This window comes from Acartia tonsa, chromosome 6 (assembly GCF_053477335.1).
Source record: "Acartia tonsa isolate MP-2025a chromosome 6, ASM5347733v1, whole genome shotgun sequence".
In the NCBI taxonomy this organism is placed as follows: Eukaryota; Metazoa; Arthropoda; class Copepoda; order Calanoida; family Acartiidae; genus Acartia; species Acartia tonsa.
This window is the reverse complement of record NC_137265.1, coordinates 52,254,943-52,271,740: the sequence shown is the minus strand read 5'-3', so window position 1 is coordinate 52,271,740 and position 16,798 is coordinate 52,254,943. Positions and strand designations below refer to the sequence as shown.

Genomic DNA, 16,798 nt, shown 5'->3' with positions numbered 1-16,798 from the left:
CCTCTAGGGGCTTTGCCCCAAGAGGTTATCAAAAAAAATTTTTGCCGAAATTCATAAAAGGACCATAGAAATCTTCTGCAAAAAAAAAAAAAAAATTGGAGGGTTTTTATTTTTTATTTTTTGGGGGGTTTGGGGTGTTCCATCCCCCAAGAAAATAGCTTAAAACCACCACAAGACCAATAAGTATATACCCTGAAGAGTAGAATCAGATCGGTTCAGTGGTTACCCAGATCTTAAGGGAGGGACAGACAGACAAACGGACAGACAGACAGACAGACAGACGGACAGACATCATTCTACTTTGTATTAAAGATATGAGAGATATTGATACACATTATAATGGTGTAAAATAATCAGGAAGTATAAAATTAATTTTACTGCAGTGTGGTACCTTTTACATGTTAAAAAAATGGTATTAGTAGGAAATTAAAAGATGCATACTATAAGACAAAAGATCCTTCACTCTTTTTTTGCAACTCTACATAAGTTTATCTATCTGTAAACTGATAGATGTAAGCAAGAAATGGAAACAATTAATATATTTTCTCGTATTCATTCGAATCCGGTGGATAGGAACCGGTTCTCATTCATACGAAAAAACTATGTCTAGCATCGTATTATATCCAGCTTTCTACGAATATAGAAATGTACAATCATAAGATTAAAACTAGTTTTTTTAGCCGGTGACTTCGTCACCTCGGGGCTAAAAAAACTAATTTTAATCTCATAATTGTACATTCTATATCCGCGGAAAGCCGTTTATAATACGATGCGAGAAATAACTATTCTAAGCACCTTTACCAAATTTGACTTACCAGAGTTATAAGTTAAATTAACTGAGTGTCCATCATTAATTAATTTCTTAACTTCATGATCATCCCCTTTTAGTGATGCAATGTATAGTGCTAAAAAGAAAACGTTTATTATCACAGAAGGTAATTCAAGCTGTAAAAAAATTTTCAATCATGCTAAGAAATTCATATTAATCAATTTAAACATTTTTAATTGATTCAATCACTTTGTATTATATATGACATAGGAAATGGGGTTCAGACTACATTGCCTTAGGCACTTACTTCTAAAACTTATAAGTAGCATTCAGAAAAGATAGTTTACATCAAGTAAGCCCCTATTTCTCCAAAGTGATAGATAAGAAATAAGACATATATTTACCATTACTCTTGTAAGTCTTCTCAGTGGCTAGAATAACATAAAATGATCAATAATCATATTAGAAAGTTGGGTGTAATTATTTTTTTTTACTCTAGCTAGTTAAACAATGTTTTATTGAATTAAAATGGAGTAGAAGTAGTAAGAAAGGAATTCTCTAGGTGTGTTTCTAAAGTTTCTAAAGAGAGGGGCGATTCTGTTGACTGGTTAATTTTTGGTGTACTGTTATCTGACTTGTATTTCTATTTTGAGGATTTTAAAGCCCAGTTATTTGTTTTGTGAATACTTTCGTTTTAATTGTGATAAATATTTTCCATGAGTAAAATTAGGTGTACTATAGTACTTTAGCTATATAGCTTACCTAAACATTGAGTTTTTGTAACATTTATTTCATTGGCTAAGAAGCCACCATCATAAGTTGCAATTGCTGGATCACAACCAGCATCCAAAAGTTTAGTAACGAAGTTGTTATCAACCCCTGCAAGTACCAATGGTGTCCTTCCTAAATAAAAATAATGTTCAACTAATCTTTAATGATTTCTGAAATACATAGACGCCAATCATTTATAATTCAAAAATATATTGACTGTGTATTTTAATTTAAAATAACAATGGCGTAATTTTCTTTGTATCACCTACAAAAATAATGGATTTAAGAGTCATGCTAAGTTAAATGTCACAATAAATCAATAATGATGAAAAAACTCTGAAAATAATACACATCAAGTAAGCAATGAATTTCATATAAAACATCAGAATATCCATTGAGCTACTTTATCCACTTTGATTTTTTTTATAACATGAGTGCGGTTGAATGTGGTAATAAGTGATTTTCAATCTTAACAACTTTACCTTTGCATATTCTTACTTATTTTCCTGATTTTTAATCAGAATTCAATAATTATTGTTTAATTTGTAATAATTCATATTTTGTATTATTTATTTTGAGGGGTAAATTGTTAAGATTTTTATAATAAATTTTTTCACCTTTTTCATCTCTTGTATTTATATCATTTCTATACACATTCAACATTGTAACAAAAAGGCTCTCACAATCATCTTTTATTTCCTTGCATTTTTCTTCCATTCTCTTTTCCAAGTTAGTCTCATCACATTTATTTTCATTTTGATGGATTTGGCAAGCAGTTATAATACTGTGAAATCCAGTATGAACTTTCTTCATTTCACTTAAAATAATTGAAATATAATTCTAACTAAATAAGTGTAGTAATTATTAAAAAAACAAGAAAGAAATAGGTAACATACTTAATGTGAACTAGCTTTTATTTGGACTATAGTTTTTAACATTAAGAAGATTTTTTCCAAATTAAGATATTAAAATTAGTTTCAAGTTTAAATAGTTCATCTCACCTAGTTTTATTTAACATTTTGTGTTCAGGTTTGCAAACTTTGATAAAGGTTTTGGACAGGTTGTATCTGTGACTTGCAATCATATTGTGAACAGCTGTCACAACTGATTTTATATTATGTTTTAGAACAAGTTAAAGAACAATCCTAATTAACAATCTTTAAAGTTGCATATGTTAATATTTGTCCTGAAAGATTCTATTAACATCTGGTGTAAGAGTAAAAAGTAATGATATTTTTTTACTTAAACAGGGTATTATATATGGCCAAAATACAAAAACTAGAATTAAATATTTCTTTAACTCCTTTCTTAGATTCCTTCTTAGCCTCAGCGTCAGCTAATAGAAGGCAGCCAACAATGACCCATGCTATATTCATCTTTTAGTGAAGTGAATCAAGCAAGTATAGCTTGGTCAGTTTAGAAAATAAACCAAATACAAAAAAACATTCCATATTAATAAAAATAGAGTGCAATAAGGATGTTCAAGTTTAAGGATTATGCTAATGCTAATGTCGTATGGGTGAGTTGCACCTGGACTGAACAGTCAACTTGTCAACTCAAGGCCAGACTCTTGGTCCTTCACCTCATACCCGTGGTACAGTACATTACAGACAACCAACTCTCTGTGATGCACGACCTTTTGTCTGAGAAGTCCTAACTGTGCATGGTAACGAGTTGCGCCTGTTTTGGGCCAAGGCATTCCCCCCACTCTAACTATTTACGTCGCGCATCTGACATAGTAGCAGTGGGAACCATTTTTAACGTCTTTAGTTATGACGCGGTGTCGGACCGAGATTCGAACCTAACACCTTCCCGACGATGAGCGGATACGCTACGTGTTGAGCCACGGTCGCGGGTTAAGTTTAAGGATTAAGAAAAATCCTAATTTTTCAGGTTTTAAGAAATCTCTAAATGGCCCATGTTACTGTAATGCAGCTCCCAACACCCCTTCTCACAAAAAAAAGTCCCAAATAACAGTTGTATTCACTTAGTTAATAAGAATAAATGTGTTTTGAGATATCCCAACTGTCTCTTGGGGTGAAGACCTTAATAAATTGTTTTTTTTTGTTTAATCTATAGTGCCCAATACAATATTATTAGTGTAAATATCTCACTGGTAGGATCTGAAGAATTTCTAATAATCTCACACATCTCTTCTGAACTGAAATAACATTTTAAAATGTAAAAAAAATATTTAATAGTATTTTACAATCTTAAGTTTCAAGTTGCTCTTTCTGGGTAAAATTTTTCTTAATATGCTAAATAAATTCTCTTGTGCCAATATTTTTTTGAATTTCTACAAAGTTTTTATTAACTGTAGTTTTTGTAACAATAATTGAATTAAATACTTACTTGTTAAATGTTTTCTCAATATGCTCAATGAATTCTCTTGTGTCAATTTTCTTTTGAACTTCCACAAAATTTCGATTCACTGCAGTTTTGGTGGATATAACATTAACAGAAGCAGTTATAAGTCCAATCAGTATAAGTCCTTAAATACAAGTTTAATCCTTTCACAGTTTTAGCAACTGCTAAGAACAAAGATTAAGTTCAACTTTCACTATAAATGCAGATTAGAAACTTGCTATGTTTGATAAATACAAAAGTTATTAAGGTAATAAAAAACATTACTTTTCTGCATTGTATGAATGGATTATGTTTGTTAAACATCTTGTATATTAAATTACCTCCAATAATATCAAAAATAATTTTCTTGAAGAATTCCTTTCCCCTAAATTGAAATAAATTAGTAAATCTGTTTGCATTACCAGGAATAAGGTAATGCCAACAAGCAAATAAATCTAAAATAATAATTTAGCGGCAGATGTAAAGGTCATTAATTCTACTATTTGTTGCCCCCTAACAACAGCTGAAAATCATATGTAGGTTTCGTTATTTATATCCAAATTAACATTGTTGTTGGTATAATCTGCTGTAATACTATTGTGTTATTAATCAAATAAAGTCAAACAACTAACAAACCTCTTCCTGTTCATCTTTTTGAGATTGTCTGCAAACCTTGAATCTGCAAATAACTAAATTAGAATCTCATCAATAGTGTAGTGATGTCTATCTGTCTATCTGGCTAACTGTTGTCCTGACAAGTTTATGCTTCACAGATAATATAAATACTGGTAATGAGATGGTTTTGAGCTATTTTTTTGGAGAGAAAAACAATCCCAACCCACTAAACACCCAAAACAAAATAATAACTTTGCCCTGTAATTTTTTGAAATAGAAAAAATGTCAGGTAATCTACAGGGTCATTCAAGAAAAATTATTTGTTTAAAAACTTAATTATGCATAGAAAAAAAACAATTATGTAAAATGCTTTATATATTTGGAAACCCTATTATGAGACATTTATGTTTCAAATATATAAAAAATGATTATTTCAACAAATTATGTCCTATAAACTGGTTTATCCAAAGGCCTTTATTTTTGAAGATTTATGGATTTAAAGGTTGTGCAAAAAATACACACATTTTTAAAATTCAAATTGTGCAGCTTATGTTAATAGTAGAAACATGTTATGCATACCATTAGAATCGCCATGAAAACATAAGTACCATTTAAGTACTATTTATAGGTTTGGAGCTACGTTGAAAAATGTGAGAAAAAGGTTGAAAAGTTTTAAGTAATTGGAACATTTTACCACGTAGCTCCTATACTATACTTAGCACAGGAATGGTTTTTATATATTAAAAAACTAAAGCTTTTGACGATTCTAACGGTATGCATAACATTTTTCTACTATTAACACAAGCCGCGCAATTTTTATTTTTAAAAGGTGCATATTTTTTAACAACCTTTAATTCAGTAAATCTTCGAAAATAAGGCCTCTGGAAAATAGGTTTTTAGGGCATATTTTGTTGAAATAATCATTTTTAAATATTTGAAACATAAATGTTTTCCAAATATATAAAGCATTTTACAAAGTTAATTTATTTTCTATGCATAATTAAGTTTTTTTTTAAATCATTGCTCTTGAATGACCCTGTATGTTACTAAATTATTAGGAATTATTGACAATATTACTCAAGCTCAAAAATTTATATCGATGTAGGAATTTGGGACTTTACATCACCTTTTAGGACTAAGACCCTCAGGCTGGGGTAGGTTAGGTGGCTTATTTAGAAATACTAGATAAACAATAATTTTTCCAAAATTTCAACCTTTAGGGCTTTCATCCATTTCTAAAGTTTGATCATTCATCTTTGGCTTAAACACAAACTCAACCCAGCATGAGGACAACTTCAGATAATGTAAAAATTCTAGAGAAGAAACAACCAGACAACATCCTATTATTATCCACACAGTTTTCAGTAGCTCCGATATCATTCTTGATCTGTTCTGACAGTCCCACCTTTATAAACATCATTATTATATTATTAATATTATTAATATTGAAATTTTTCTGCATTTATCAACAACAAAATTCAATTACTATCTAGTAGCAAAAAAAACAGTCCAAAATCTCCCAAAGACTTGAATTTACCTATAGATTGAAAATTTTACCATAATTTTACAATTAAAACCAAAACTACTTTAAAAAAGGATAAAGATAAACCTTCCCCTTAAAAAAAGGTTAACTTCAATATGATGAAAATAGTTTACCATAAATCTTGTTGGGGAAATGGTATGATCTCTTCCTGAATAAGATATTGAAGTACAACAACTGCAATAGTAACAATCAGGGCAACCATCTTGTTAGTCATTCTTGCCTTTCTTTTCTTACTACAGTTTTCATTAGGGTCTTCAGTAATTTCTTGATGTTGGAAGGATGGAACTGGAATGAAAAGAGCTGATCGGTCAGTAGATTGATTTGTTGAAGAACTGTTGAACACTATTGCAAGTGATGGAATGAAGAAAAATGTTGTATTCAGGATTGTCATAGAGATAAGGATTCCATACTTCCATCCAAGGCTAAAGACTATAATGCTCATGAGTGCAGCAAGTCTAAGAATAAACATCAATATAAATCATTGATTTTTTGTTTTGTAGTTTTGTTATACTATTAATACTAAAGGTGGGGACGAGGAGGGTCTATAAAGTGATAAGTTAACCTGCTTTTATTTTGAAGTATATGAAGATCTTTATGTTTTCCTATTTTATCTTTTAATAATCAAAATAAAGTCATGAATCTTCAATATTTTGGTAAAAGAATTTTTTGAATTATTTCTTGATCTGTATAGTCAAAATATTCAGAAAATGTATATATTTGCTAATGTTTGATTATTACTAAAAACTTCTGCAACCAATGTAATTTAAATATAAATTAACCTGACAGTGATGTCAACAGAACTTCTAACCATCAAAACAAACTTATCTAACAGTTTGGGTTCTCTTTGGGACACATTTATCTTGTAACTGGACAAACCCCATAGAATTGACAGGTAAGATGTAGTGATACTACGGATTTCAAGGGTGTAATCTTTTTGTTCTGAGTAATCAATGGAAAGAGGTTCACTGCTGTATAGTTGAAACAAGAAAACTCCAGTCTGTAGAATGATTTGAAGCGTTGATTCAATTGAAATCTCATAAACCTGCAACAAACATCAAAATTCAATTCATTCCTTGAAAAAAGAATAAAGATATTAACTAGTAATTACAAGTTTCACTAGTTACTTTTTGTACCAGTTGATAGTTTTCCAACCTATTAAATTGGTCTAATTTTCATGCTTTCTATGTGTGACTAATTATAACTGTTGTTTTGTCTGACCATTAAAGTAATATATATAGAGCAATAAATTGTATATAGTATATGTTACAATCACCCTTTTCATGAATTTTTAAAAATGTAAATACAGCTAGGTGCTAGCAAAAGAACGAAAAGCAAATTGTAAACTAATGTTAACTCAAGGACACCCAAACTTTTACTTTGTATTGGGGTAAAATGAGGGGTTCTATATGTTCAAGGGGAGTAATCTAACGTATTTTTTAAAAAAAGACTTGTGGTGTGTAAAATAGGAGGATTCAAATTCTAATTGGGTAAACACCCCTTTAACCCATTTAATTGAACGTCTGTGTATGAGCTATAATGATTTTTACTTTTCTTCCTAGTAAAATTCATTTTGTTTTGTCTAAATACTGTTCATTTGTTGAAAAATATTTTGAAAATTATTTATTGATCTCATTTTAAAAGCAAGAGAAAGCTTCAAATAGCTGAATTTAGAAAGCAAAGTTTAAAGAAATTATTTCTGGTCTGCAGAGTTTTAGGTCCTTGAAAAGTTATGATTGTAACTCTTACATGTTGTATTGGATAAGGTGTTTGTTTGACAGGCAAATTTATGAGAAAAAGTGTGGTAAAGTTTTTGTCATCAGAGACATATCATCTCCATTGGAGATATCTGTTAGTGCATCAGAGTTTTAAATGCACGCAGCAAACTTAGTGTGAGTCATTGTTCTGTTTCCGCCATGAGGATAAAGACATGCTATTTTCTTGGAGCATGATGTTGGTTTGCATTGCTTGGTTAAAGTGTTTAGGAATCTACTATTGCTTTATTATACTTAATTTACAGCCCAATCCTAATCATAAAAATAATATTCAATAAGATTTTTATAAATTGTAAATAGCCAATCACAAATCAAAATTAAAAAAATTCGAAATGCTTATTACCAAAAGTTAACAAATGAAATTGCTTGAAAAAGGAGAGTTTTCATAAAATACACTCAATAGATTTTACAAAAAATAATAATATACATATACTTTCATAACATGCAAAGAGAGAAAAAATTATGAAGAAATATATTTCAGAACAATGCAGTTAAAAATACATTATTGTTTTTTGTGTTTTTAAAAAATCTGTTATATTGCATAGTAATTTTAATGAAAAATATATATAATCACAAAAATGTAAATAAATATGATTATTGAGTTCAACTAAAGCTTCTCCATAGATGTTACAAGATCCATATTAGCTTCCTATACCCTCTAACAGTTCAAAACACAATTTAACTAGAGTGTCATTAAAACTGTATTTTATGTGCCAAGCCATAAAAAAATTTGATTTAACCCATTAGTGCCGAACTGGGCATTAAAACCCAGTTCCAAAAAATGGAAAAAAAAACGGTTTCCGGCTTCATAATTGCATCATTCTCAGTAGGAATCCCCCCTCTACTACCCTGGCTTTCATTTCCCCCTGGAGCAGGCAGTTTAGCTTACTTCCGTTTTCCGGTATAGCTCAACAAAATTTGAAAATCATGAAAATTCAAAATACCCCTTCTAACTTTTTTGTTTTTATAGTAAAGTCGCTGATTTTTTTCGTGAAATCTAATGTTTATTGACAAGTACATCTTTTTGTGAATTCGATTTATTCAAATTATTATTTTTTATATGATTTTTTTATCGTTTTTTTACGCCCTATTATGACCCGGTTCGGCTTGGCCATAAATACCCGACAGTTTTAAAACCCGGCTCGGTTTCGGTTTTTATTACCCGGTTTTAACTTTTCAACCAATAAAAATAACAGTTTACGTCATTAGTAAGGGTTTGAGCCACCCTAATAACCCTAGTAATCTCTATAGGTGTCACCCAATAGTTTTATTCTCGTTTTCTGATATGTAACACCCAAATTTTATATGTTCTTTTTTTGTAGTGTGTGTCTTTTAAAACTTCGAGCAACGGGTTTTTTTACCCGAAAACGGCGGCACCTATAGTCGAAACACTAAATTTGAAATAAATCGCTTCGTATTATACTTGTAGCTCTATAGAGGTTGTGTAGTTTTCAATTTCGGATCGTATCAAAGTTCTAAAAAGTGTTCATCTCACTTTTGGCGTTCAAAAATTACATTTTTCGATTTTTGGTCGAAATAACCGGGTTTTTACAGCAAAACCGGGTTTTAACGCCGGCGGAAACCGCCCAAAACGAGTAATAATGCCTGGTTGGTATTTATGGCTGAGCCGAACCGGGTTTTTTTGCAACTTTCATGTGCACGCCACTAGAGCAAAACAAAAAAATACGAATTCCGTTTTGACCATTATGAAGCTTCTCTGAAACTTTCAGCTGGATCGGCCCATAAAAGTGGCGCTCGGCACTAATGGGTTAAATGTGAATTCAGAAAAAAAATAACTTTAAAAATTTGACAAAAATAATGGTCTTAGCATATATTTTGAGATGCACTTCTATATTATATTCAAACATTTTAGCAGCTGATTTTTTTATTTCTTTGTCCAAGATATAAAAATCAATTTATAATATTTGATTATTATTACATGTACATATACATTTTATAATATCCTTGTTTTGAAAAAACATTTTTTTGTAAAATATGATATTTATACAAATAGAATTTTCAAAAATAGCTGACCATTTACTTTTTTTTGCATATTAGTTGCTACACCTTTGCAGGCTCCTACTATAATTTAGCTTTTAATAAATTTTAAATGTAAAGGCCTATGTACACATTAGGTTTAAATATCTCACATCCTAATACCTTCTGTTTCTGATATTCTTTTCTTTTCTCTATATCAAGTGGATTCATAAAACAAGTCAGACCCTAAAAATTATTTTTTGATTAGATAGATATCTTCTTTGAATGCTAAAAACTAATACAATTATAAAATATATTCCAGTCTGGTCTGGCTTTAAAACCTATTAATATCTGCTAATTAGAATGATTTGCAGTGACACTTAAAAATTATGTATAGCAACATATTACAACAATTAAAATAATATTAAAATAAAGATTAAAGAATAAAAGACAATTACCCTAAAGATCATTGCAGGTTGATAAGCAAATGCTTTTGTCAGTTTCCAATGATTAGTTTTGTTTTCCTTTTCCATAAGAAGGTCCAGAATGAGGGATAAGCTGGGTAGTACAAGGATGATCACTAAAAAGAAGAAATAAAATAGTTTATTAAAGTAAAATATATCTAAAAAAATATTCATTATGTCATTAAGAAATATATCTTCTAGATTGTAGTACAAAAATGAAGCAACAAAAAAAGTTTATTATTAAATCTTTAGATTATTAATTCATTGTGTGACTAGAATAAAGCAGAGAAAAATATTTGTTTAGAAAGATTATCTATATTGTATTATACTCATTTTTACAAGTTCAACAAATAATTTTCAAGATAATTAGACATAAAACAAAATAAAATATTTTAAAACATATAAACATATTTTTAAATATCATCTTAAAAGACAAATTAACAGAAAAATGTATCACTGATCATAATTTTGATTTAATCACATATTTTTTTTGTTTCATTTACAGAACCTTGCAGTATAATGGTTCTTGAAAGTTTTAACTGCTATCACCTGATTAAATTGAACCATTATCAAATTAATTAAGGGTCAATGTGATTTATGTAAATTCATATTTAGTTGATTAATCAGCTTACACCAATATGAAAAGCCTTGGATTGTGTTGTATTTTAAACTAATTCAATATAAAAAGAATAAGTTTCATATTCATAAAATAGGTTAAAGTTTAAAACTAACCTGATGCTATGAAACCAACAGCATACATTTGGCCTTCTCCAAACTTTGTATAATCTTTTGTGATGTTGTACAATTCATTTTCATCTTTAAAACAATAATAACCTGTTGTAAGTCTTAAAATTCATTAAAATATTTTTAAAAGCGAAGCTTTTCTATAATTAGGTTCGGTCCGTCCGTCCGTACGTCCGTCCGTCCGAGATAGATAGCTTTTATTCGTTAATTTAGGCATGTTAGAATTGTCCTATCGATTTCAAACTTTGCATGATGATTCCTGTAGGAGTTAGGTACGATTTAGAAAGCATAGCAACTCTATAATCATTACCAGAATGTCCGTATGTCCATTTTAAACATGTTGATTTTTTTTACTTTTTTAACAACAAATTTTTATGTGATCTAATTATCCGTTTGATCTGATTTTTGGTATATTGATTCCTGGAACAACAAAGAACAATATTATAGGCAAAGCAACTCTATAATCAAGTCCTAAAAATGTAAGTATGTCCATAAACATTATCCTGTATCAAGTAGTTTTTCAAAAAATTTACTTACAATTTTGCTTCGAATCTTATACTTTTATATTCTGATTATTCAGTTTAGACACTGTTTCAGTGCTTCGCTTTTATGGATGTTGTCATCCTTGTTTTATTTGAAATTTATTTGAACAAACAAATAAATATGAGGTTTTAAATATAGAAGAGAAAATCTTCACTCTTAAAATGTTTAACTTGAGCACTAAAAAAAAAATTGTACCAAAGTTCAAATCCACAGTAACTAGTTGATATTATTTTTGCTTTAGACAAAAACTAGTTTCATTTGCTTTCTTAATTATGATGTTGGAAGAATAAAGCTGATCATTAAAAAATATTTAAATTATGATTAATTCTGACAAAACTACATAGCAGTATAATGTGTAATTATTTTATTTTATTCTAACCAGGCAGAATATTCTACTTTATTCTATTCTATACTTTTTTTCTTAGATTATAATAACTATATTTATATTATTCTGTTATGTTGTATTTCCTGATGTAGTTATTTTTTCATGATCCTCCTAAAAAGGTTTAAAGTGTTTTTAACCTATTTTAACAGTTGTATCAAAATATACTATGCCACCATTAGAATCAGACTGCAGAGCCTAAATTTAAATTAAGCCCCAGATTAACTTTTTGGGGGGAATCTAAAAATTTGGAATTAATTAAAATTTAGGCAGTCTGATTCTACTGGTGTTCTAGTATATTTTTGACCCCCCAATCAAAAATAGGTTAAAAACAGTTTAAGATGTTTTTGTTTATCATACTCATTTTTTCCCAAATCATTATTTAACATTTAATTAGGATGCATTACATAAAGACCTATTGATAATCTATACTGCAAAACTAATTATTTGTCAAAGTATACTTCTATGTAACTATAGGTAAGTAGTTTGAGGGACAACAACAATTACCATATTGAAATCAGAGTTAGCCCAGTACTTGAATGTAAGCATCAGATCACTTATAAAATCCCAGGTTGGCAAGCAAACATCAAGGATCAAAAAGACAATATTTGCACCAGTTAGAATTTCAATTGGTTTTGGTATCCTATAAAATATAGATGCAATTATTTGTGTTATAGCATAAAACTAAATATAAGAAAAAATATCATAACTCTTATATCATATTTATTGCTAATATAAAAATTTTATTACAGATATATAAATATAAATTTTATACTAAAACCTTTTAAAACATAATAATAAGTATAATGATTACCTTGGACAACTCAATGAATTAAGGGGAACATTTTTTCCTTTTTTATCCTTAAATAAAATGAAATTAAAACATGGAAAGAAAAGAAGAGTTAAGCTTATTTGTTATCCGTTTGACTTAACTAATGTTTAGTAAATAATTTCATTGGCAAGAATCAATAATATTTCATTATGAACTATCATATTTTGGGAATATTATGTATTTTACTTTGTTTTCCAATTCAAATTCTTGTAATTCTAATTCTGATCTTTTGATCAAACCTTCTTCTTGTAAAATGTTTTGTTGCTCAGATAATATCTAAATAATTTATAATAAATTTCAAAATAAAGAATCTGGAGAAATCTTAATTGGAAATTTTTTTAAAGGAATTTTTAATTTCATAAAGATGTTTAAATCACTATTATTTGGGTGTCAAAAATAATTATTATGTACTTAAAGCCTAAATGATAAGTAAACTGATTTATTTATTCCTAGCTTTAGACAGAAATACAATTTTAATATTAACAGAAAGAACTAACCAAAGGTGATATTTCTTTTTCTTCCCGGTTTGAACCAGTTTCTTCATTACTTTTTACTGACTTTAACTTGCAAACAAGTTCCTTTGATACCTTTGATATAAATAAGTCCTACATATACTGTTTTAAGTATAAATATAACACATGATTAATATTATTAGGCCTTGCAGACTGCTCTTTATTTTAAAATATATACATATTATGGCTCAATTCCAGCTGAGTATCCACGTGGATATTCAGCTACCATTTTTCAAAATTTGAAAATCATTTACAATATTGGAATATTATTTATAAGAACCACAGAAATTCTTCATGCTTTTACCAAAATTTTTAAACAGTATTTTAAAACAATTAGCTTTTTCCAGTTGTCCAAGAATATCAAAAGTAAGAAACAAATAAGACTGAGTTAAAGGACGCCTGCAAGCAATACCACGCTTTAACTGCTGAAAGACTGCCACAAGTAGACCCAATACCCTAAATTTAAAGCCTTCAGCTTCAATAACAAAAAAGTTCTAGGCATTTCAAAATAGCATTTTATGTACAATGAAATTTTTGAAAGATTTCCAATGCTCATAAAAGAAAATACAATATTAAATTACGTCGCCTAGACACAAAATTATAACCTTATCTTTGTCAGAAACTTAGATTGCCGGTAACTGATTACATTTTTACAATAAAAAAACCACATTTCATAGTCAAAATCTATGAAAAAAATTCTATTTAAATTGCATTTTTAAACAAAAATCATAACGGAAACAAAGGGGGAAAATGATATAAGCTCAGCTGTGATTGGTTGTCAAGCTGATTCAGCCTTCTGATTGGCTACAGTACACTTGGTACAACGAAAGTTAAACTTAATTTTTTTAATGATTTTGACTATACAAATGGGTATTTTTATTGTAAAAATATAATTAGTTACTGGAAACCTAAATTTATGACAAAAATAAGCTTATAATTTTGTTTCTAGGCCACGTAGTTTAATTTCAAAGTTTTCAACATGAGCATTGCAATTCTTTCAAAATTTTCATTGTACATAAAATATCAATTTAAAATGCCTAGGTCTTTTTTGTTATAGAAGCTGAAGGCTTCATATTTGGGGTATTTGGTCTACTTGTGGCAGTTTTTCAGCAGTTAAAGCGTGGTATTTCTTGCAGGCTTCCTTTAAGTATTAAGAAATGCATCACATTTCTTCTTTAGAGGGATAGGAATGTCCCACCCCTCAAGAAGATATCTTAAACTACCCCAGGAACAATAGCATATTAGCAAAAGAGAAAAGCCCAATCAGTTCAGTGGTTACTACGATCTTAAACTTCAGATGGACAAACAGACTGACAGACATCTTTGCTCTTTGATAGATTATGACTAAAATAACTATAATTACTATAATTGATTATACCTCACTAAGTTCTTCTTCAGTATTGATAACGACATCATCAAATACAACCTTTGCAGTCGCTTCATTCTGAGGAAGATCCTTACTTGGCATTGTAGGTTCCTTTAAAAAAAAAAGAAATTAATTAAATATGATCAATAATTCTATTGGATTCAATCTTGCTGGGTTGAATTCCACTGCTTGAATCCCACATGGACTGAATTCCAATGGAATTGTTCTTGATAATATAACTCTCTTTTTCCCTCATCACACAATGCTAATTAGTTTTAAAATGTAAAAAGTCTTAAAGCTAAGAGGTATTTTTCTTTTAAAGATGAAAAATTTGTATTAGCATTTACTTTTCATTATTTTTTATTGTGTCAATGTTTAGTGCAGAACCTTGAGTAATTAAATTTCTTCAAGTCACTGTAAAATTTAACTATTTTTAGGAAATTTTAACATTTTCTACATAATAAAGTTAGTAACCCTTAACCGATTTGGTTCTACTCTTCAGAGAATATACATACTGGTCCTGTGATTGTTTTAAGCCATTTTCTTGGGGGGAGAGACACCTACAATCCCCCCCCAACAAAAAAAGAAAATACCAACCCCCCACAAATTTTTTTTCCTTTCAAAAACTAGTTCCCCCTCCCCCGGGAAAAAAATTTGTTGTTTTCTTTTTCTTTTAAATTTAAAATACGAAAAATAAGGTTAATCAAACCTCTTTGGGCAAAGTCCCTAGAGGCTAGTGGCGAATCTGCTAGTAATTAAACAATAAATTAAATGTATTTATTCAAAATAGAAATTAAAATGGGAAGAACCCGGTATTAGTGTCGGACTGATTATGATGTAACAAAAAAAAATAGCCAATGAGAGGACATTATTGACCAATGGTAAAATTCATAGTAGCATCTCATTGGCTAATTTTTTTGTTACGTCATAATCAGTCCGACACTAATACCGGGTTCAAATGGGAATGCCCTTATAGATATTTTTCCAAAGAAAATAATATCAGCAATACCTGACTAAAAACGGCTAGATTAGCAGTTGTATTGATATTAACATTTAAATCTTTTTTATCATCTGAAGAATCTTCACATTGAAAACCCTGAAGAAAAAATGCTTATATTTTTTACATTCTTTTGAAAAAAACAACAACAAATATTTGAATTACATATTCATTATATAATTCAATTGATATAGAATCGTCATAAACTCTAGTTTTTGAATATATAAGTACTATAAAGTGCTATTTGTAGTTTAGGAGTTATGTTGAAAAATGTGAGAAATACTGAAAAGTTTTAAGAACTTTGGAACATTTTACCATGTAGCTCCTATACTATGCATAGCACAGGAATGGTTCTTATATATCCAAAAACTAAAGTTTATGACAATTTTAACGGTATGCATAACGTTTTTCTACTATTAATACAAGCCGGGCAATTTAAATTTTAAAAATGTGCACATTTTTCCACAATCTTTAAATCCGTAATTTTTCAAAAATAAGGCCTTTGGAAAAAATGTTTTTTTAAGGCATAATTTATTGAAAAAATCATTTTTAAATAATTGAAACATAAATGTCCCAGAATAGGTTTTCCAAATATATAAATCATTTTATATAAGGGGGGGGGGGGGGGGGTTTTAATGCAACCATCTCGTAATCAGTGATTAAATGGCACTTGGAATTCGAATTTCGATCTGAAATTTTTCATGAGTAATCCTTGGTAGGTCTATTTTCCCTAAATCGAACAAAAAGTTGGAAAAGTAACGGCTGGCGGCTAACAGCTCAGCCGTTTAGCCGTTTTTTGACTATTTTCAGGGCAAATTCATCATTAATTACGTAGGAATCAACTTTTAAAAACATATTTTGGGTTTAATTCATGGTAAATGATAACTATAACCATTTTTTAAATTTCTAGTACCAGCTGCTAAACGGCTAGAATCGGCTGAAAACGGCTGGGAGCTGCCAAGAGTATTAAGGGTAGATATGGCTTGTGACGTATCTAGGGGTAGGTTATTATGGGTGCTGAGCTCAAAAATGCTACCTAAAATAGTGGCAGCCCATCCATATGGCAGCTGGGTAACAGCTGCAGCTCAGCTGGGAGCGGCCAAGAGTAGAATGAGTAGATAGGGCTTGTGACGTGTCTAGGGTTAGGTTTTTATGGGTGCTGAGC

The 16,798-nt window shown here is 29.5% G+C and overlaps 3 protein-coding genes across 3 annotated transcripts; all 3 read right to left on the bottom strand.

Moving 5' to 3' along the window:
• Positions 1 to 374: 374 nt before the first annotated feature.
• LOC145323154 (uncharacterized) lies at positions 375 to 2,624 on the bottom strand. The gene is made up of 6 exons (XM_080165547.1): positions 2,542 to 2,624; positions 2,158 to 2,357; positions 1,532 to 1,672; positions 1,174 to 1,200; positions 816 to 905; positions 375 to 391 (listed from the first exon to the last, which is right to left on the bottom strand). Exons 1-6 carry the CDS (start codon positions 2,622 to 2,624, stop codon positions 375 to 377), a joined length of 558 nt encoding a protein of 185 aa, XP_080021673.1.
• Positions 2,625 to 3,888: 1,264 nt separating this feature from the next.
• LOC145323469 (uncharacterized) lies at positions 3,889 to 11,069 on the bottom strand. Its single transcript, XM_080165871.1, has 9 exons — positions 10,990 to 11,069; positions 10,252 to 10,373; positions 9,977 to 10,039; positions 6,824 to 7,086; positions 6,158 to 6,499; positions 5,716 to 5,906; positions 4,523 to 4,565; positions 4,228 to 4,271; positions 3,889 to 4,031 (listed from the first exon to the last, which is right to left on the bottom strand). Exons 1-9 carry the CDS (start codon positions 11,015 to 11,017, stop codon positions 3,889 to 3,891), a joined length of 1,239 nt encoding a protein of 412 aa, XP_080021997.1. The 5' UTR covers positions 11,018 to 11,069.
• A 929-nt stretch (positions 11,070 to 11,998) lies between these two features.
• LOC145323468 (uncharacterized) lies at positions 11,999 to 15,728 on the bottom strand. The gene is made up of 7 exons (XM_080165870.1): positions 15,646 to 15,728; positions 14,649 to 14,747; positions 13,256 to 13,345; positions 12,945 to 13,034; positions 12,741 to 12,787; positions 12,434 to 12,569; positions 11,999 to 12,040 (listed from the first exon to the last, which is right to left on the bottom strand). The coding sequence occupies exons 2-7, from the start codon at positions 14,736 to 14,738 to the stop codon at positions 11,999 to 12,001; spliced, it is 495 nt and encodes a 164-aa protein (XP_080021996.1). The 5' UTR covers positions 14,739 to 14,747; positions 15,646 to 15,728.
• Between the last annotated feature and the right edge of the window lie 1,070 nt (positions 15,729 to 16,798).